This window comes from Eubalaena glacialis, chromosome 4 (assembly GCF_028564815.1).
Source record: "Eubalaena glacialis isolate mEubGla1 chromosome 4, mEubGla1.1.hap2.+ XY, whole genome shotgun sequence".
In the NCBI taxonomy this organism is placed as follows: domain Eukaryota; kingdom Metazoa; phylum Chordata; class Mammalia; order Artiodactyla; family Balaenidae; genus Eubalaena; species Eubalaena glacialis.
In genome coordinates, this window is record NC_083719.1 from 131,336,619 (window position 1) to 131,359,614 (window position 22,996).

The following is a 22,996-nucleotide window of genomic DNA, read 5'->3' on the forward strand; positions in this document are numbered from 1 at the left end:
ATGCAAAGCTGAAGTTTTATATATACATTCTTTTTTTATATTCTTTTCCATTATGGTTTATCACAGGATACTGAATAGAGTTCCCTGTGCTCTACAGTAGGACCTTGTTGTTTATCCATTCTAAATGTAATAGTTTGCATCTACCAGCCCCAGAACCAAGGGTACTTTAAGTGCATTAATTCAGCCAAAGCTTCCAAAAGCCCTATGAGATAGGTACCTTTATTATCACCATTTTACAGATAAGGAATTGAGGCCAAAAAAAAAAAGGTTAAATAGTTACCGTGAGATGATACAGCTGGTAAGAGGTGGCACTAGAATTTACATGCAGGGAGTCTGACCTAGAATCCATAAGTCATAAGCTCTTTCCACCTATAAGGACTCAGTTGGTAGAATGTAATAATAAAGAATCTTGATAGCATGTGTGGCTACTTACAAAAATGCTTTCTGCCCGCTTACATCTTTCAGTTCCTGCAATAGTGCTTTGAGGTTGGCATTTTTATTATCATCTCCACTTTGTAGATGAGGAAAGCACACAGCTAGGAGTCCCCACCCGGAAGGTGTGCTGCTTGCCCAGGACTGGGCCCAGTTTGCAAGGATTTCTTGCAGCGAGGGGAGGGAGCGAGGGCCTTGAAGGGCTTGCTCGGGGGTTTGCACTTCATTTCATGGTCTTCACTGTCAAGCCCGGGATTTTTTTCACCTAAGTCTGAGAATGTAATTCAGATATTACTGATGTTGTTGGATTCAGAACTGTGACCCGACTCTGAGGGTCAGAAACTCAATTTATATGTTTAGCCCCTCGCAGAGTTCAGAATTCTTCACTAATTTCATCTTTCTAAGTCTGGGAAAGAAGTTTCATCTGGGAGCATTATTCTGTCACCTCAGCTACTGCTCTGTGGTTCTGTAGGTTCTCAACTCTGGCTATACCTGGGGTGGTTTTAAAAAAATACAAAAGCTGGGGCCCTACCCCAGCCACTGGAGTCTGAATCTCTGGAGGAATAGCCTGGGTCTGAGGATCTTCTGAAATCTCAGAACGTGATTCTCGCATATAGCCAGGGTTGAGAACTGCTGGTGTGAAATAAGGAATATTTTTACAGTGAGAGAGAGATGCTTTCATCCATTCATTCATCTGTTCATCCAGTAAATGTATATTCACGGTCTTCTGTGTACCAAGCCCTGTGCTGAATACCAGGAACACAATGATAAATGAGCCATTATTGCTGCTTTGGGCAAGAGTGGGGGGGGGGTGGATGGCAGAAGCAGGTCATTACACCACAGATGAGAGCCAGTGAGGGGGTGGGCACAGGGTGCTTTGGAACCCCAGGGGACACCCCCACCCGACACCAGCCTCTGCGGGAGGACATTGCACGTAGAGGACTAAGCAAGATGGTGCTTTGCCTTAACAACTAAAGGGGCGAGTCTCCCAGCTGTTAGAGGGAGAGCCAGGGGCGGGGAACAAACCCTTTTGTCTCCCAGTGCAGTGCTCTCTCCCGACAGCCCAGAAGAAGAAAGGTCTTCATAATCAAGGCGTCCTAGGACCCACAGATAGGTCTGTGAATAGAATTCAGGAGGGTCTGTAAACTTGGATGAGAACAACATTGCATTTTTCTTTTCATGAACCTCTCACTGAAACCTGGTGTTCCCTTCAGTTATGACTGTAGGCAACGAAGCACCTATGATATTTTCGCCAAAAGAAATCATTTACTTTCCCATCACTTTACAGATATCTCGAAATGTCACAGATACTCATCACTGCTTTGGAATGAAGATAGTTTTTAGAACTTCCACTAGATCTTGTCATTTAATGTGTTAATGAAGAAGCACGTTTATGACTCTATTTCAAATTCTTTTATTATTTTTTTTTAATTAATTAATTTATTTATTTATTTTTGGCTGTGTTGGGTCTTCGTTTCTGTGCGAGGGCTTTCTCTAGTTGCGGCGAGCGGGGGCCACTCTTCATCGCGGTGTGCGGGCCTCTCACTATCGCGGCCTCTCTTGTTGCGGAGCACAGGCTCCAGATGCGCAGACTCAGTAGTTGTGGCTCACGGGCCTAGTTGCTCCGCGGCATGTGGGATCTTCCCAGACCAGGGCTCGAACCCGTGTCCCCTGCATTGGCAGGCAGACTCTCAACCACTGTGCCACCAGGGAAGCCCTCTTTTATTATTTTGATAACAGTATTTCAGTCTAACTGGTTTCCTTTACAAGCTCATCTATTTTATTTTATTCATTGTACACACTGTTCTGAGAAGTGATGATAGGCTTCACCAACCTGGCAGAGAGGTTCAGGGTTTGGGTTTAAGGGGAGGAGGCCCAGTTCTGTGTGGATGTGAATTGAGCCTAAGGCTCTCCTGTATTACCAGCCCACCCACCCAACCAGTATCTAAGTTATGGCAAAAGATGTCGCTAAATCCAACGCTCCTGACACCCACCCTTTTTTAGAATCCCGTTGTGGAAGCTGACTTTTTTTTTTTTTTTTTTTTAATGGTAAAGATGGATTTTATAAAATCATTAAGCTGCTTCACTTTACAATTTGAGGGAAGGGGCTACAGTGGAATTTTGCAGAGCTAAGAAAATTGTTTACATTGCTCTGATAAGAAGCAGTTTAATATGAACATCTATAAACATCCATTTCATATTTGCCATAGTTTGTTGTTAATTTTTTCACATGAAAGTTTTGTTTTTTTTGCTTTAAGCCTTGAATATGTATTCATTAAGACTCATTTAAGCACTAGAGCACTGCTAAAATTCCCTGATTTAAAATATCCAAGTTTCTGATTACATAACAAGACCTCAAATATTTGGCACCTATACAACTGGCACCTTTCAACAAATGGAATTCTAGGCAGAAGTTAAGAAGAGCTATTGAGAAAAGCCAAAGGCACGAGTTCAAAGGAATTTCCTGGTTGGGCAGGTCTCTGTAAAAGCAAAGTGTTCTGGGATGGATTGGAAAGAAAAGCATGCAACTAAGCACACTCCATCCTGTAGGCTCACAGGGCAAATGAGCATTGAAGCTGAGCTGAAGAGGAGTAGGAGAGCAGTGATGAGCAGCAGGAGAAAGAAGAAATACCAACAGTAAAGGAGGGGAAGGAGGGTTAAGGCATGATTGGTATAAGATAGACCAGTATGAAGAACAGGAAAGGAAACATCAAGAAGGGAAAGAAGAAAGCAGAAGGACAAGGGTGTGAAAAAGAGGAAATAAAAATATGAAAGATCCAAACCAAGGAGAAATGGAATCTTATCCAGAATATCCTATTATGTTATAATACCTGAAAGTTAAGAATTCACTCTATTTAATCTTTATTAGTCCACATTGGCAAATAGCAGCACTTATTTTGATAAGATAAAAACTCAAATTGCTTACTCAATTGCAAGAAACTGTCTCACATGGATTATCCCATTGGGAAGCCGACTTTTCATAAATGAGTTGACAGATGTCTTGAAGAGCTTTTCTTTTTTTCCAGGGGAAGTGGGGAGAATCTTTCCTGCAGTTTGACAGCAGAAATGTGTGAAGAAGTTAGAGCAGTCAAGCCACTCAGTCCCTCCTGTTGCTTTTAGCTTAAACAACTTCTCTGGCAGGAGCTGAGGTTTATGTTTGCCTTCTTCTCCTTCAAACTGAATTTTGGCAGCAGCCTGTCAAGGACAGGACCAAGGGGCTGTTTGTTTGCGCCAGCTGCATTTGCTTCCTCCAGAAGCTGCACCAGGGAGCGTGCAGCCACGGAGAGTGGAGACTAGGTGGTCCGGCCCCACCTGCTGGGTTTGCATGTGGGAGGCGGCCAGCTGGCTCTGAGCAGGCCTGCCCTTGGCCCCTCCTGCCAAGGGAGCAGGAACAAGGATGGCTGGTGGGCTGGCCCACTTTTCTTCTCCCCGGGGGCCCTGCTGGGCTGCGTGGCAGCCACACATGGAGGCCCCCTCCAGGGCACAGAGCTGGTAGCAGCGGAGTCCCAACTGCTGGAAGTTGCCCGGTCTAAAAGTTCCTGGGCACACCCCTCCGTTGGATGATCAGCTTCTTCCGTGCAAAGATTATCCATGATGGGGGTGAAAGCAGCCTACAGTCCTGACCTGCTTTCTCCAGTCGATGAATATAGCTTCCAGTAATGAATGAACCTGAATGGCATCTTTGTCACAAGAAAAGGCCCGAGTCTACCAGATTCCTAGTTCCATGCTCCTTCTTGATTTTTCCTTTTTGTTAAATTAACATGGTTACTTTATGGTATGTGCTCAATTTCCTCAAAAGAATTTATAAGCTCATATTATTATAATAGGCCTGGATTCTGTTGAGTGCCTTTACATCCCCAACAGGCTACAAAAGCAGCAAGGGATCTTCATTCTCAAAGAATGAAGATCACTGGAAATAGTAACTATGTGGGTAAATATATACAATTTTTTCTTACTGTTTAAATCTTTCAAAAAGATATCTGACTGGGGCTTCCCTGGTGGCACAGTGGTTGAGAGTCCACCTGCCAATGCAGGGGACACGGGTTCGAGCCCTGGTCCGGGAAGATCCCACATGCTGCAGAGCAACTGGGCCCGTGAGCCACAACTACTGAGCCTGCGCATCTGGAGCCTGTGCTCCGCAACAAGAGAGGCCGCGACAGTGAGAGGCCCACGCACCGCGATGAAGAGTGGCCCCCGCTCACCGCAACTAGAGAAAGCCCTCGCACAGAAACGAAGACCCAACACAGCCAAAAAATAAATTAATTAATTAAAAAAAAAAAAAGATATCTGACTGTGTAACCCAAAATAATAACATATCCTTGCGTTTAAAGCATAGATAAAAGTAAAATGTATCCCACCATAAAGGTTAGAGGGGAGAAATGTAATATAGTAAGGTTCTCCTACTTACAAAGTGGTATAATGTCATTTGAAATTAGACTTTAAAAGTTAAAAGTATATAAAAGTATATACTGTAAACCCTAAAAGGAGCACTCAAATGGCAAAACAAAGAGTTGTAGCTAATAAGCCAACAAAGGGGATAAAATGGAATCATGAAAAATATTCGGTTAATCCAGAAGAAGGCAGAAAAGGAGGGAAAAAAGAACAAAGATCAGAAAGGAAAAATTGAAAGCAAGTACCAAGATGATGGACTTTAACCTAACCATATCAATAATCACATTAAATAATCATAGTAATTACTTTAGTGGAAAAGCAGCTTGTCAGATTAGATAAGAAAGCAAGATCCAACTACATACTGCCTGCAAGAAACACACTTTAAAGATAAAGATACAAATAAATTAGAAGTGAAAGGATAGAAAAGATCTTCTGTGCTAACATTAGTCAAAAGAAAACTAGAGTGACTGTATAGTAATATCAGTCAAATAGATTTCAGGACAAAGACAATTACCAGGGATAAAGAAGGTCATTTCGTAATAAAGGGATCATTCATCAAGAGGACATAGCAATCTTAAATGGTTAAGCAACTAATAAGAGAGTTTTAAAATACATGAAGCAAAAACTCATAGAACTGCAAGGAGAAATAGACGTAACCACAATTATGAAATTTCAACACTTCTCTCTCAATAATTGATACAACAAGTAGACAGAAAATCAGCAAGGATATAGTAGAGTTGAACAGCACTGTCAACCAGTGTGACCCAGTTGACATTTGTGGAACACTCCACTCAATAACAGCAGAATATGCAATCTTTTCGAGTGCATACATAACATTTACCAAGATAAACTATATTCTGGGCCAGAAAACAAGTCTCCATAAATTTAACAGGACTCAGGTGATACAAATTATGTTCTCTGACCACAGTGGAATTAAATTTAGAAACCAATAATAGAATAGTGTCTTAAAATTTCCAGATGTTTGGGAACTATGTAACTCACTTAGGAATAACAGATGGGTCCAAGAAGAAATCAAAAGGAAAATTAGAAAGTATTTTGAACAGAATGATAATGGAAACAGAATATATCAGAATTTGTGGGATGTCACTAAAGCAGCATGTAAGGGGAAATTTTGTAGCATTAAATGCCTATATTGGAAAAGAAGAATGGTCTCAAATTAATGACATCAGCGTCTACTTTAAAAACTAGAAAGAGTAAGTTAATCTAAAATAAATGGAAGAAAGGAAGTTTTTTAAAAGATCAAAGCAGAGATCAGTGAAATAGAGAATAGAAAACCAATAGAGAAAAATCAATGAACCCAAAAGCTGGTTCTTTGAGGTGGTCAATTAAATTGATGTCTTAGCAGCCTGATAAAGAAAAAAAAGAGAGAAGACACAAATTATCAATATCAAGAATGAGAGGGCTTCCCTGGTGGCGCAGTGGTTGAGAATCTGCCTGCCGATGCAGGGGACACGGGTTCGAGCCCTGGTCTGGGAAGATCCCACATGCTGTGGAGCAACTAGGCCCGTGAGCCACAGCTACTGAGCCTGCGCGTCTGGAGCCTGTGCTCCGCAACAAGAGAGGCCACGATAGTGAGAGGCCCACACACCGCGATGAAGAGTGGCCCCTGCTTGCCGCAACTGGAGAAAGCCCTCGCACAGAAACGAAGACCCAACACAGCCAAAAATAAATAAATAAATAAATAATAATTTAAAAAAAGAATGAGAGAGGTGACATAACCACAGATTCTATTACTGTTGAGAATAGTAAAGTAATATTCTGAACAACTTTGTTCCTATAAATTCAACAACTTAGATGAAATGACAAAGTCCTTAAAAGATACAAACTACCAAAACTTACTCAAGAAGAAATGATTCATTTAAATGGCCCTATATCTAGTAAAGAAATTGAAATTATATTAAGAACTTTCCCACAAAGAAAACTCCGGGCCCAAATAGATTCCTCGGTGAGTTCTACAAAAAATTTAGGAAATAATACAAATTCTACACAACTCTTCCAAAAAGTTAAAGAGGATGGAGTACATTCCAACTCATTGTGAAGAAGCCAGCATTACCCTGATACCAAAACCAGACAAAGACAACACAAAAAAGAAGATTACAGGCCAATATCGCTGATGAACAGAGATGCAAAAATCCTCAACAAAATATTAGCAAACCAAATTCAGCAATACGTCAAAAAGATCATACAACCGTGATCAAGTGGAATTTATTCCAGGGATTCGAGGATGGTTCAACATCCACAAATCAATCAACGTGATACACACCACATTAATAAAATGAAGGATAAAAACCATATGTTCATCTCACTAGATACAGAAAAAGCATTTGATAACATTCAACACCCATTTATGATAAAAGCTCTCAATAAAGTGGGTGTAGAAGGGACGTATCTCAACATAATAAAGGCCATATGTGACAAACACACAACTAATATCATACTCAGTAATAAAAAGTTAAAAGCTATCTCTAAAATCGGGAACAAGACAAGGATACCCCTTCTCACCACTCTTATTCAACATAGTATTGAAATCCTAGATAGAGCAGTTAGGCAAGAAAAAGAAATAAAAGGCATCCAAAATGGAAAGGAAGAAGTAAAACGGTCACTATTTGCAAATGACATGATTTTATATACAGAAAACCCTAAAGACTCCACCAAAAACCTATTAAAAATAATAGAATCCAGTTGGAAATGGATTTGTTATCGTGGTTTGCTAAGCATTGCAGTATCCACAACATCCGGATAGAAGGGTAGGGAATCAGAAAGAGGGAGAGCACTGAAGGGAAATCACTCCTTGGACCCAGAAGAGCTAGAGGCTGAGGACCTATTGAGGGACCACCACCTTCCTTCCATGATAATGTGGCCTTGGTGTTGCTGGGGGTTGAGAACCAGGAAAGCCTGATGTTTATAAATATATGCAGAAACACACAGGGAATCTTCTGGAATGGTGATGAAAGCCCAAGCAGGAAAGGCCTGGGATGTAAAAGAATTGAGTTTTTCTGGCCCAGAAGGCATCACCAGTTGTGCATTCATGGGACCCCAGGGGACCAAAGGAAGCTGTTGGCAGAGCTGCTGTCTGTGTGCTTGGGCTCCTGCTGCATGGACACCTCATGAATGTATTCAGAGCTAATTAAATCAGGAATTTAAGGCAACCGTGTATGTGTGTTAGGGGCTCCTTTCTCATTCCTCCATCCCCGATCTGTTGCCCACCTAAATGCAGCCTCCTCCTACTCATTTATACTAAAATGATCAAATGTCAGTCCCTGCCTTGAAGAGATCTCAAGCCTATTAGTCAGTTGAAACTTTCTCTGCAAGTCATTCACTCATTAATTGAGCAAATACTTATTGTGTGCCTACCATGGGTGCTTATTACTTACTAGCCTACTAGTGTAGGCTAGTCCCTGGGAAAACAACAATGAACAAAATGGGCAAAATTTCCTTCCCTCTTAGAGCTTACATTCTACTGGGCTGGGGAGGTCATAAACAAACAAATGAATATATTTATTTCCCAGTGATGTAGGGAAAGAAAGAAGCAAAGTAAGAGGTAGAAAAAGTGATGAGAGAGGCTTCCCTGGCGGTCCAGTGATTAAGACTCCGTACTTCCACTGTAGAGGGGCACAGGTTCGATCCCTGGTTGGGGAACTAAGATCCCACATGCCGCGGGGCACAGCCAAAACAAACAAAAAAAAGTGATGGGAATAAGGTGTATTTTATTTCAGTGGTCAGGGAACGCTTTGCTGATTAGATGACATGTGAACAGAGAAATGAAGAAGTGAGGGGCCTAGCAAGGCAGTTAACTGGGGGAAGAGCCCTGCAGGCAGAGGAAACAAGTACAAAGGCCCTGAGATCATCATGCTTGGCTGTGGTACCCAGTGAGCCAGGAGGAGAGTGATGAGAAACAAGGCTGGAGGAATGTCAGGGTCATGGTGGGGCTTTGGCTTTTACCAAAGTGAGTAAGATGGGAATCCCTGGAGGGTTTTGAGCAGAGAGCGCCATGATCCGATTATCATTTTCGAAGATCCCTTTGGTTGCTATGTTAGAATAGACTGAGGTGGCCAAGGGTAGAGACAGGGAGAATATAGTTAGGGGTATATTACAGACTCAGACCACAGTGGGAGTAGAGATTACCAGTGGCCGCATTCTAGATATACTTTGAAGATGGAGACTACAGAATTTACTTACAGACAGTATAGATATGAGAAAAAAAAAGGAGTCAAGGATAACGCCAAGGTTTTTGGCCAGAGCGACTGGGGAGATGGAGTTGCCATTACAGAAACGAAGACTTTGGGAAGAGCAGGCTTGGGGGAAATCAAGATTTGTATTTCAGTCAAGGTTAAGATGTTCTAAAAACATCCAAATGATGATGTCAAGTAGGCAGTTGAATAAATTATGCCATTTGTGTTGTGAAAAATGGAAATGGTGGTGGCATCCTTTTTTGATTATATTATATATTATATTGTGGTTTTAATTAACTCACCTTCCTTGAATAGCAAGAAATGTCTAAGGCATAACAGATAGTAAATCTAAAAATGACCCAGGATCAGCTGTGCTCTGTGGTGTGGTGTGGTGTGCAGGATGATAGTTTGTGTGCCACATTCAGGTCAAAGTGAGGGCGGTGCACATCTTCTGCCATCTACAATGGGAGTGAATGGCTGGAGTCTGTGCCCACCCGTCTCCCACCCCCCCAACACACAGTGCCAGGAGGTATGTCAGACCCTCTGTACAACAGTGAAAGGCTTGGAAGATGTATTTAGTATGTATTAGCAGTTCTTACCCTTTTTATCATGATTTGTATGGTGGAGTAAGCTCACTTGACACTTCTGTAATGGAGTGCTTGAGTGTAAGATTAGCGCCCAGAGATCCTCAGGATGAGAGCGATCCAGACTCCCTAGTTTGGCAGGTTGTTAGCAAGGCAGTTGTGTAGGGAGGGGCAGGGGGCAGAAGGAGGCTGTAGCCTGAATGATTTGTGAGCTGGGAAAGGAAAAAGTCCAGGTTTCTTTGTAGCATCACTGATTCTACAGGAAACTTCAATCGTCTGTCCTCTGAAATTAAATTTCTCTCTTCTGAGCAATAGTGTTTCTTCTAAGACAACAGTTATTGATCCATCAGACCTAATATTGGGATTTAAAGGTGCTCATAAGCCTTAAAATGAAATGGCAGCCAATAAAATTTCTCAAATTGACTCCTTTTCTTGTAATTTTTAAAACAGATTTCAGTGAATTCAGCCCTTTTGTTGAAATTACGGAGATAAATGGCTTATACACAAAAATGGCTGCCTGTCAACTGAAAATCAAACGGGCATGTATCCCATATGATTTATGCTGGGTGAAAACCACTTGACATCCACGTGCGCTGCTGTGTGGTTTGTTTTCTCTTATCATTTCTGCAAACAGACGCGTTTTCTAAGTCTTCTTGAAATGCGTGCTGTGTTCTCCATGAATACTAAACGCCTGCCATTTATCTAGTGCTTGTGTGCCAGGCATCGTGCTGAGCACTCCACCAGCCTCAGCTCACGTGTTCCCACTTTGAGGTTTGGTGTGACGACGTTTTCCTTTCCTTTATGTTTCAGCATCCTCTTCTCATTTACAAAAACTCTTGTCACAACTCTTTTGTGATTCTGGCCTCTCTGAAATCGTTTGTGTCTAATGGGGATTACTAGCTCCATTTTACAGATGCACACACTAAACCTCAGGGAAGCTGAGTTCTTTGCACCAGTTCACACAGCCTGTAGAAGGCAAAGGAGACTCACACCTGGACCCCAGCCTGTGCTCCTTCTGCTGCATCATGCAAGACCGAGACCCATTCCTCACAGGGAAGGAAGCAGACATTTTTACATTCGAATCCTTTGTGCGTGAAGGTTCTTGGGCCAGGCGTAGCGAGCAAGGTTGGCTAGATAAATGGACACAGCCCGGACACTGCTTGAGTTGCCTTTCACTCCCGCTGCTGAAGGTAACATATGCTTGTCCAGGAGCAGATAAATCGCCCTCAGTAAAATTGGTTACAGAGATGAATTTGATTTCTAAGTGGTATTGCCCTCGAATGGATTTAAGGGAAAAGAGAATAATGACTGGAAGATAAAGACAATTATCAATTCTCTCCCTTCATTAAGATGGTATCACGGGCAGCATGATGATAAGAAAAGCGAAGCAGCTCCCCTTGGGAGCAATGTGACATAGACTAGAACATAACTCCCTCCTGATTGTAAGCCTCCTTCTCCACACCTTTTTGGGGGACAAAATCAATAGTGCCCCCACCCAGCCAGCCACCTGCAACCCTGAATCTGCCCAGGTAGTGAATGGTATCAGTTTAGCATTCTGTAGACTTTTCCTTTGCTTATGCAACATATGGAGACATAGCAAGAGGTTTGGGGTTTTTTGGTCTGGGGTTTTTTTCCCCCACAAAAATGTGGTCATACTCTGTGTATTTTATTCTACAGGTAGCTTTTTTCGCTTATATTATGGTCGCTTTTCTAAGACATTTCTAATAGCTGTATAATATAACACAGGAATCTCATAAATTCAACCATTGCTCTGTTGACAGGCATACAGGTTGTTTCCATTCTGGAAACACTGGCAAAAACACCCTTGAACATGTTTCTTTACATTTTAGTTTCTTCTTTTCTCCTCTGTCATGAATCATGAAGAATCTTGATATTAAAGCCCGTTTCCTCCTTACCCTGTTGGCCTGACATCTGGCATCTAATGGGAGGTGTGGTCCTTATGGTTGTTATTTCATGCTGATAATTCCGGGCCTCTTGACCTCACCTACCGTGTTGATTAACCAGAGTTCCTCCCTCCTGCTGTCAGCCTGTGTTTAAAGTTTGAGCACATGGAACGCTCTGCATGTTACGTCTGCAGAAGGACCAGTTTTATCAAGTGGGACAGCCATGTGAAGAAACTGTTGGGTTTTGCTGTGTGCTTTAAAAATTTTTGCTGTTGTTGTTGTTTTTTTTACACCTGTCTCAAAACTAGATATGATCCGAGCAAAGGGCTTTCCAAAATGTGAGTTCAAAGGGAGAGGCAAAGACTGCACAAACCAAGATCCTTTAAATACTGCTTGTACCTGAAGTCTCTGGTACAGGTTAGGGGGCACAAAACTGGTGATGAACTGGTGGTGCAGAGGTGCATAATTAATACTAATAAGCTTTGTTATTCTCTTAACTGCCTGTTGAGAGGAGGGAAGAGCAGGTGGGTGCAGCAAAGCCTCCCCTAAATGGAAAAGGACCTTCAAAAAGGTGTCAGCCTCAGCACATGTTGTCACACTAATTTTCCGACTCCTCTGGTTCCAGCCAGACTGTGTTAAAGAGAAACCCACGCCTGTCTCATCCCCCACAGAGCGGGAGAGAAGGGCTGCGGAGCCGAGCCTCAGCTGTAGAGAAAAGGCTTGCTGTCGGGTATGTCAGGAGAGGGCCCAAACCTGCATCTGGAGGGATGATGAGGGTGAAGGGCAGGAGCTTTTCACACTCTGCCCACTAAGATCCAGTTTCTTCCTTTTGTTCCAGAGCCTGGAGCTATTTATAACTTCCACTAAGCTTCTTGGGGGCTCCAGAGCCCGTAAGACATAGTCTTTCTGAGAATGTTGTATTATAAGGAACTGTCCTTTATACAAAATACAGAGGGGAGAATTTCAGAATTTTGAACTTAAACCATTTGCTGGAAAATGACCTACACCGTGGCCTCGGGGAGGTGGAAACTCACATTTCTGAGCCAGATGCTATACCAGGTACATTCACATATGGTATGTCATTTATTCCTTGGGACGGCCTTAATAGGAAAGAGTTTTATCCCCGTTTTGCCCACGTGGAACCTGAGGCTTAGGGAGGCTGTGACCTTCCCCAAGTGACGCACTTCTAAGTGACAAAGGTGAGATTTGAATCCAGATCTGAGGGTCTCTTCAGCTTATGCCCCTTCCCTTACCACGGTTTCCACCTTGGGAAGTACCCTTACTGAAGCCCCTTGCCCTTTCCTGGCATGGCCATCCCTGATTCCAAGAGAATTGAAATCAGGAACGTTCTCTTTGATGTGAGTTCTCCTCCACATTTACCTGTCTGCAAGGCCGGAGCTAGCTACTTCTCCCTCCTTGTGGCTGTTTTAAGTGTCCATTCTCACCTAGTTCTCCTGTCATCCTCGTGGTGTTACCATCCCCACTTCACAGATGAGGAAACTGAGTCTCAGCAAGGGATGGAAAGCTGCCCCAGGTCTCACAGCTGCAGAGTAGCACAGTCGGGATTTGAAACCAGGCCCAGAGCACTCTTGCTCCCTTAGGCACATGCAATATTGGGTGTGTTCATGGACTTGCACTTCTTTTTTTTTTTTAATATTTATTTATTTATTTATTTTGGCTGTGCTGGGTCTTAGTTGTGGCATGCGGGCTATTTAGTTGCGGCATGCAGACCCTTAGTTGCAGCATGCGAACTCTTAGTTGCAGCATGCATGCGGGATCTAGCTCCCCCGACCAAGGATCGAACCCCGGCCCCCTGCATTGGAGCGGGGAGTCTTATCCACTAGACCACAAGGGAAGTCCCTGGACTTGCATTTCAATTTGGTCTGTGGATAGTGTCCCATGTTAGGTAATTAAATTTTTTTTTTTTTTATGTTCCCTTCAAAATGACTGGATTGTTCTTTTTCAAGGTTGACTTGGAGAGAACATTTTTGAAATGCTTCTCTTTGATTTTGACTTCTTTTCTTTTTTATTCTAGTGCTCCAGAATTAAGCCCTGAGGGTGCATGTTAAGGGCCAGTATATTAGATTCATCTTTATGCCCAAGGGCTCAGAATCCTTTAGGGAATATTCAGCTGGGGGCTGCTCAATCCCCAGTGAGTCCTCCTACTGCCTCCCACGCCCCACCTCAGGCCTCAGCCCAGGCCACTTTCTCCTAGTCAGTGAATGATCAAAGTTCTCTTCCTGCAGCATGAGAGAGGCTGCCCCCTTCAGGTCAGAGGGCGCACCTGGGGAAGTTTCTGCCTCTGTCCTTCAAAAGCCATCCTTAGTTCCAAAACAGATTCATGTGACTGATGGGGCTTAGAGATTATCCAGTTATATCAGCAAGATCCTTAATAGTTACAAGTGACAGAAACCTAACTCAAACTGACTGAAGAAAAGACAACGTATTGACTCACATAACTGAAAAGGCCAGGAGTAGACGATGGCTTCTGCCAGAGCTGGATCCAGGTCCCTAAATGATGCCAGCAGGAACCTCTCTCTCCAGCTCTTGGCTCTGTTTTCTGTTCTGCTAACTTCATTTTAAGATAGGGAACAGTCTGTATGGTGGCCCCAGGCAGATCAGACTTCTATCCTCCCACGTTCATTTTCAGAAGAAAAGAGCTTCCCTCTCTCCCAGCTGTCTCAGCCAAGATTTACTCTGATTTACAGGTGCCCATCCCTGAACCAACCACGGGGGCTGTGGAGCTGGGATGCTCTGGCTGAGCCAGGCTCTCTTGCCCACCCTCAAGGCAAGGCAAGGACCTCCGCCAAACCCTGTGAAATTTAGGGCTGGGAGATTTCCCAAGGAGAATCAGGATGCTCTTACCAAAAGAAGGAGAAGGAATACAGAGCAGGCACGCCAGACTTGCCCTTTGTCCAGCTCCCTTAACGACATAAGGGGAACCCGGGGTCCGGCAAGAAGATGGGACTTGGAATGTTGCATGGTAGAGCAGAAACCAGAAGCCAGGATTTCAGACTCCTACCTAGTTCCCGCAGTTTTTGTTTTTTTATCTATTCATTCTTCTTTTTGCTTGTATAATTAATAGTACATTACCCCTATAAAAATATTTATGTATACAGGACAGATGGGTTTCAATCCAGGCTCCAGCTCTTACCAGCTGTTTATTTGACCTCTCTGCCTTGTTTGCTCCTCATTGTAATGGGAGTAATGATAGTCCCTACCTCATAAGAGCATTGTGACAATTAAATGACTTAATGCATATAAAGTGCTTAGAAAGTGCTTATTATGCCCAACATAATAGAAATCCTTAACAGATATATTCTGTTATAATCATTGTCATCTTCCAGCTTATTTTTTAACTGCTATCAGTACTCTCTAGTTCGAATTTTTCATCATTTATTTAATCTTTCCCCATTGATGAACATTCACTTTGTTTCTACTCTTTTCACCATTTCAAAGTGTGTCAAGGAGCACCCCTGAACGTGTGAAGGAGCACGGTCCTCACGCTGTGAACATCTAACTCAACTTTGTCCTGTTGAGGTCGGAACCTCATCAGACTGTGAACCAGATAACAAGGGAAGTGCTTGGGCAAGGGGTGGGATGTTTTGCACTCAGCTCATAGTCGTAAGGTTTGAAATACCACAGTTGCCTCTTCCTTTATGGTGTCTCCTGGGGCCAGAAATACTGAGCCAAGGGGTCACCAAGATTGATGTCATGTGATGGAAATGTCATGGTGTCCCTGCTTTGACCTTCTGTGAGGGCATTGCTCTGCCCGTTCCTGCCCCCGCAGGGCCCCTTCTAAGTGTCTCAGGAGCCCACTCTGTATCTGGGGACCCATGGACACTGGGAGGCCATCAAGTCAGTGTGCCATGTGCCGTGCTGTAGAAACAAATATTTGTTCAGAGAAGAGCTTGGAGGAAGGCATACCCTAAATGTTTCATGGAGGTCAGCCCCCGGTGTCAGGATGTTGAAGTCATTAGCGGTTGTCTTTTAGCCTTTCTGTGTTTTCCAGCCTTTCATAGTGAGCAATTACCACTTTTGTCATCAAGAAAAATATTGTAAGCATTATTTTAAGTAAATACTCTCTAGATTTGAGGCTTGGATCCAAGTCACTTTCCACTAGGGGCTCCATTTCCTCATGTGGAGAACGGGGTTAGCACTCCCAGGTTTGTCTCCCTCCCAGGGGCTGGTGCAGCTTAGAGAAAAGGGAGAGTGCTCTATAAACCGTCAGGCACGTTGAACTGGGGAAGGAGGAGGTTATTATTGTCTGGTCGTAGCCAAACCCAGCCTCTTTGCATTGGGAGCAGTGCCCCAGTTGCCCCGTCCCAGAGACCACACTCTGAAGGCATCGGGCAAAGGGATGCTTCGAGTTTATCACACATACAAGGACTGAGCATACTCTACTGTCCAGTGTTGAGATCTTAAGACACAACATGCAGACAGGTCTTAAAGGTGACAGCTAAGATGGGGGTGTCACTGGGGTGGGTGGTGGCCTTCTCTCTTCCTCCCTGCCACCCCCAGGCCTCCTCTGTCTGTTGCGATCTGAGGCCTAATAAGAGGAGGAGAAATGGGGCTTTTCACATGGGCTCCCAACAGGGAGGTGGTCTGTGGGAGAGTCTGTGGAACCAAGCTTCCTGCTGGATACCGGAGAGATTCATTTCAGCATGGCACACAATTTTTTATTTAAACCAGTAGACTAAGCTGGGACCAAACTAATGACGAGTGCCTGTGGCAAAAGTCGAAGTGCCATTTTGTGTTTATTTAGTAAATAAATGAGTGGATGGTTAGAGGAGGGAGAAAAAGAGTAGACCCTCCTTGCCTCCCCAGAAGCACATGATCAAGGCTGAGCCTTTTATTTAACTTCTGAATAATTTTTAAATCCAGGATTGGGTTAAACTAGAAGTGAATTTAGTCTGTTGTGGCATCATCTGCTTCCCTTAGTACATGATGGTGTTTGTGTATCTATCGGCAGGCTGTGGGCCCCAGCTCTGGGGTTCAAGAGAGCCAGGGCTCTCTGCGCCGTAATAGCGCTGTTGTATTTCACCCCATGGACCCCAGGCAATTTATTACAGCTAGCCCCCCCCTCCAACCCTGCCGCAACGAGTGAGCCTCCTGTGAAATTGGATGGAAGGCAAGAACTCTTGTAGAAAACTAGATAGCACCTGTCTTTCTTGGCCACAGAGGACGCAGCCAAATTAAGGGAAAGGGATTTTTGAGAAGAGGTGCTTTCGTTCATTTGTGAAGGTCGACATAATGAAGTTGGAAAAGGCTCCCCCAGAAGACTGGCTGAAATGATCAAAGGGGTTAGAGAGGTGGGGGAAGAGGCGGAGAAGGGCCCGGAGGTGGGGCCTGGATAAAAGCAGTGCAGCCAGATGCAGGAGCAAGAGGGGACATGAAAGAAGGAGAAAGAGAGAGACTGACCTGTCCATCAAAACTGGACTGCCAGAATTAGGGGCACCCTGTCCATGCACCTGTAACTGGGCTCACAGCCAGACACCATGGGTTCATTCCTGCCCTGTCCCACCCCCCAGCTTCCCTTGGTGCCTCTAGCAGAGGTAGAATTTAAAGCTAAGGAGACTGTGGACCCTGACCTGTTTTTTCCTCCCAGCGTTTCTTTCTGAAAATTGTCAAACATACAGAAAACTTGAATGAACTGCACACAGAACACTCATCGAGATTCCCACCATCGAGATTCTGCAATTAACATTCCTCTAATGATTTTATCACATATATATTTTTTTAAAGATTTAATTTTGTATATTATTTTTGGCTGTATTGGGTGTTCATTGCTGCACGCAGGCTCTCTCTAGTTGCGGCGAGCAGGGGCTACTCTTAGTTGCGTTGCGCAGGCTTCTCATTGTGGTGGCTTCTCTTGTTGCGGAGCACAGGCTCTAGCGTGCAGGCTTCAGTAGTTGTGGCACACGGGCTCAGTAGTTGTGATGCACGGGCTTAGTTGCTCTGCGCATGTGGGATCTTCTCAGACCAAGGCTCGAACCTGTGTCCCTTGCATTGGCAGGTGGATTCTTAACCACTGTGCCACCAGGGAAGTCCCAAGGTGGGCAGTTTTGTTATTCCCTCTTGGCCTGACTGGTCCTCAGCTCCCCTTTTCTGGGCCCTGGGAAAATCCCTAATATCTCTGTTGAAATATACCCCTAAGATGAAAAGAAATGAAGAACAAAAGGAATCTTAAATTTTCTGTAATCATATTGTTAGAAATAATATTAATATTGCTTTTCTGAAACTATTGTACATTATAGGAAAAAAGCAAGCAACTGTTAATGTTAAGAACCTAGATTTTTAGCAAAAGAGTTAGAATATGTAAAACCAGAGAAAAACCTAACAAGAAGAGAAAACTACAGACCAATATCCCTTATGAATATAGATGCAAAAATCCTCAGCAAAATACTAGCAAACCAAATTCGGCAACATATAAGGAGGATTATACACCATGACCAAATAGGATTTATCCCAGGAATGCAAGGTTGGTTCAATATATGAAAATCAATCAATGTAATGCATTATATTAATAGGATAAAGAACAAAACCCATATGATTGTATCAGTAGATGCAGAAAAAGCATTTGACAAGATCCAACACTTCTTCATGATAAAAACATTCAACAAACTGAGAATAGAAGGGAGTTCCCTCAACCTGATAAAGAGTATTGATGAAAAACGCACATTAACATTATATTTAATGGTGAAAGATTGAAAGCTTTCCCTTCTAAGGTCAGGAGCAAAACAAGGATATCTGCTCTTGCCACTTCTATTCAACATTGTACTGGAGTTTCTAAACAGTTAGACAAGAAGAAGAAATAAACAGCATCTAGTTTCAAAAGAAAGAAGTAAAACTGTCTCTATTTGCAGATGACACTGTCTTGTGTATAGAAAATCCTAAGGAATCCACACCAAAAAAATATTATTAGAACTAATAAATTAGTTCAGCAAGGTTGCAAGACACAGGCTCAATATAAAAAATCTATTATATTTCTGTACACTAGCAAGGAACAATATGAAAATGAAATACATATTTACTAGTCATTTCTCCAAGGAAGATATACAAATAGCCTATAAGCACATGAAAATAAGCGCAGCGTCATTCATCATTAGGAATATGCAAACCAAACTGTAATGAGATACCACTTCACACCCACTAGAATGGCTATAATCAAAAACCTGGACAATAACAAGAGATGGTGAGCATGTGGAGAAATTGGAACCCTCATACATAGTTGATGGGAATGTAAAATGGTGCTGTCACTTTGGAAACAGTTGGCAGTTCCTTAAAGAGTTAAACATGGAGTTACTTTATGGCCCAGCAATTCTACTCCTTGATATATACCCAAGACAATTGAAAACATATGTCTACCCCAAAACTTGTACGTGAATGTTCACAGCAGCATTATTCATAATAGCCAAAAGGTAGAAACAACCCAAATGTCCATCAGTTGATGAATGAATAAATAAAATGTGTTGTATTTGTACAGTGGAATATTATTCAGCCATGAAAAAGAATGAGGTACTGATGCATGCTACAACATGAATGAACCTTGAAAATATTATGCTTAAGTGAAAGAACCCAGACACAAAGGCCACATGTTATATGATTCCATTTGTATAAAATGTCTAGGATAGGAAAATCCATGGGAACAGAAAACAAATTAGTGATTTCCAGGTACTGGGGGCAGTGGATAATGGGTAGGGACTGGGGGCAGTGGATAATGGGTAGTGACTGCTAATAGATATGAAGTTTCTTTTGGGGGGTGATGAAAATGTTCTGGAATTAGATAGTGGTGATGGTTGTACAACTTTGTGGATATATTAAAAATTACTGAGTTATACACTTTAAAAGGGTGAATTTTATGTTGAATTTTATGGTATGTGAATTATATCTCAATAAAAAAGAGGTACAATATAAAATTAAAGTTTAGTAAAACTCTGTAATTTTATATGTTTATGAAATTGTATATATATATGAAATTTTAGCATAAACTCATATCTATTCAAATATATCTGTAGTGCTGACCACCGTAAAGGCGTAGAAGCCATAACCAGCATAATAGTAATGAATGTACTTAGTGCCCATATTGCAGCATCTAAATGGTTATATTGATAATATTAAAGAGCCAAGGTTCCTTGGCAGAATGGTTGATTCCAGGTTAGAGCAAGAAACATACAGGTTGAGGCTGGAGAATCTTTTGATACCTTTTGTCAGAAAACAAAGAAGCTGTCTGTACTCTGTGACCATGTGCAAAGGACTAGGAGCCAACTTGAGAAGACCGCCTTGGGCTAAAAATAGGCTTATTTGGGAACCAAGAAGAATAATACTAGCACTGAATTGAAACATATTAATTATGTTAAAATTTATGAGTTCATAATGAAAACAAATAATTGGCCATCTTTGGAGGATGCTAGGGAACCAAGTCCTTCTGAAAATCAGTAAATTAAGAATCAAGAACTTAGCCTATCTTTCCTGTACTTCAGTGTAGCCAAATAGTTGACATGGTAAAGTTTTTCTCCATGGAAGTATTCCAGCTAGTAAAGAAAGAATGATAGAATTAGAAATCACCATTTTGCAAACCCCTGATGAAATAAAGGATTTAGATGCGAATCATCTTTGGCCACCAACATCACAAAAGGAAAGACAACTGGACATTATGCGTTTCCCAAGGAATGCTCACACCAGCACCTATGAAGAGGCTGCCAGAATATCTCATCGAATTAGGTCAAGCCTCTAGATCTAACTACCAGTTTACAGGAGGCAAAGTGGGGCAGACAGAGGAACATGTTGAGAGACACCACATCAACGCAGGAAGCAAAATGCAGACTGTGGGAAATACCATAGAACAAATGACCCAGTTTCTTAAACAAATAAATGGTAAGGGGAAAAGAGACCTAGGAGATGCATCAGCTAAAAGCGTAATGTGGGCCTTGTCTTGATCCAGATTTAAACAAACCAGCTGTAATAAGACACAAAAACATCAGGGAAGTTTGAACACCAACTAAATATTTGCTGATATTAAGTAACTATGTTGATTCTTTGGGGTATTACCATGATATTAAAGGCCCACAGGAACAGGGCCTTCTGCCCCCAAGCTTACCATGGGGCTGGTGGAGAGCAAAGGAGAAAATGTGCCCTCTGCCCACAGGGCCCAGGGAGGGAGAGAAGAGGGGCCAAGCCAGTGAAGCCCAGTTTATTCTTCCAGGTTTAAGGACACATGGTTTCTCCTCCATAGAGAGGAATGTGCAAGGGGTGGGCAGAGAGACAAGAGTGTTACCGAAGGGCTATCTTCTACATGGAATCATGAGGATGGACAACCATGTTCCTATCACAATTGAGGCATAAACAAGTTAGTGCATGTAAAGCACCAAACCCCGGTGCTGCTCCATCACTGTTGGGGGTTGTTGTTCTGTAACTGCTCGTGTACAAAGCTGGGTGGGGGGGTCGTGTGTGTGTGTGTGTATATCCCTGTGCACTCTGTGTGCAGGGATTAGAGGCAGGACTTTGGGATGCCAAGTAGAAGAAAGTTGTGAAGTGACCGTGGTGTCCCCAACTTTCACTCATTCCCTGAAGCCTGGAGAGGAAGTAGGAATTGCAGTTAGCTGAACCACGTGCGTGAGTTCTCCTGGCAACATGAGAGCTGAACCTGTCCTCTCCCTGTCCCCCCGTGTCTCCCTCTAGCTGCAACAGCAAACGCTACCTGGAGACGCTCCCCAACACCAGCATCATCATCCCCTTCCACAACGAGGGCTGGTCCTCCCTCCTCCGCACCGTTCACAGCGTGCTGAACCGCTCGCCCCCGGAGCTGATCGCCGAGATTGTCCTGGTGGACGACTTCAGTGACCGAGGTAGGGCCCATTTCACCCAGCTTCCCACCCTCCACTCTCCATTCAGTGACTTGCCAAAGGGGTGGTAGGTTTTCCCATCTTCAGCAGCACCAGCATGTGGGCCACCATGTACTGATGCTTGAGGCCATGAACCTGGCACTGAACACAAGTTTCTTACTTAGTCCTCACAACGACCCATGAAATAGGTTCTGTTTTTATCCCATTTGTATCAACGCAGAAGTGCATTAAGCTGCAAATAATAGAGAACTTTAAATAATAGCTCAAACAAGTAAGGGGTTTATTCATTTATTCATTCATCTGATAATGAGATCCAGGATTGGTACAGCTGCTCGAGTCTATCATTGGAGAACCAGACTTCTTCTCTCTTCCCACTTCCTCATCCTCATGGTTACAAAATGGCTGCTGTACCTCTGGGAATTCTACCTTCCAGGCAGGAAGAAGGAGGAAGGGCAAAGAGAGCAAAGCCTCTTCCTTTGAAGACTTTGCCTTCTTATTCAGGAAAGTCTCCCCAGAGGCTTTTGGCCAGAACTCTGACATTTGGGCACCCGTATCTGCAAGGGTGGCTGGGAACGTGAGTGTTCTGATTTTTGGCCTCTTTAGTAGAAATAGGAAAAGAAGTGGATTAGAGAAGGTATCAGGACAGCCCACCTACAGTATCTGCCACACCACTTTACAGATGCAGCAACTGAGGCTCAGAGAGGTTAAGTGACTTGCCCTTGGTCACACAGCTCTTAGATGGTGATGTGGTGACTAAGCCACGTCTGTCTGACCCCACGCACATGATCTTAACCACTAGACCACACTGCAGAGCCTCTTCACTATGAGCCTCACCCATGGGTTTAAGAGACACAGAGGTGGAGCCACAAATGAAATCCAAGAAGAATTAGCCCTCCAGCCAATGGTCTCGAGCTTATTCTTTGCATCAGAGCTTTCACCACTTGCAGCAAAATCAAGAGAAGCCCTTTCCTCTTCTCACTTTCTTGTAGAGGCACTAATAAGTAGTGAAGAGAGGGAATCTAAGTACACTCCAGAATAATCAAAGCTGAGCTGCTTGCCGCCCCGTTTTAGTACTACACCCCACTTACGTGGCGGGGTGTGTGTGTGTGTACACACATATACATACACACACATTTTGAACTCAGTTCCTACCATCTCTAATTCTCCCCGTAACTCTTTTTTTTTTATTATTTATTTTATTTATTTATTTTTGGCTGCATTGGGTCTTCGTTGCTGCGCGCGGTCTTTCTCTAGTTGCAGTGAGCGGGGCTACTCTTCATTGCAGTGCGCGAGCTTCTCATTGCAGTGGCTTCTCTTGTTATGGAGCACGGGCTCTGGGTGCCCGGGCTTCAGTAACTGTGGCTCACGGGCTCTAGAGCACAGGCTCAGTAGTTGTGGAGCATGGGCTTAGTTGCTCCGCGGCACATGGGATCTTCCCGGACCAGGGCTCGAACCCGTGTCCCTTGCATTGGCAGGCGGATTCTTAACCACTGCGCCACCAGGGAAGCCCTCTCCCCTAACTCTTGACATACACTCATTGTCATGGGACCCTTTACTTTTCCTTCTTTGCTCTTATCACATCAGAATTAAAATATAAATAAGTGTAACATGTGAGCATTGTGTGTGTAAACATTGGCCTGTCGTGT

General features: G+C 43.3%; 1 protein-coding gene across 3 annotated transcripts in view; it reads left to right on the forward strand.

Annotated features, from left to right (window-relative positions):
- GALNT10 (polypeptide N-acetylgalactosaminyltransferase 10) overlaps nucleotides 1–22,996 on the forward strand; it is a 221,699-nt gene that overhangs the window by 114,433 nt on the left and 84,270 nt on the right. For all 3 annotated transcript variants that reach the window (XM_061189890.1, XM_061189891.1, XM_061189892.1), the window contains one exon: nucleotides 21,187–21,353. In XM_061189890.1, coding sequence (XP_061045873.1) covers nucleotides 21,187–21,353 — 167 coding nt within the window. The remainder of the gene's footprint in view (nucleotides 1–21,186; nucleotides 21,354–22,996) is intronic.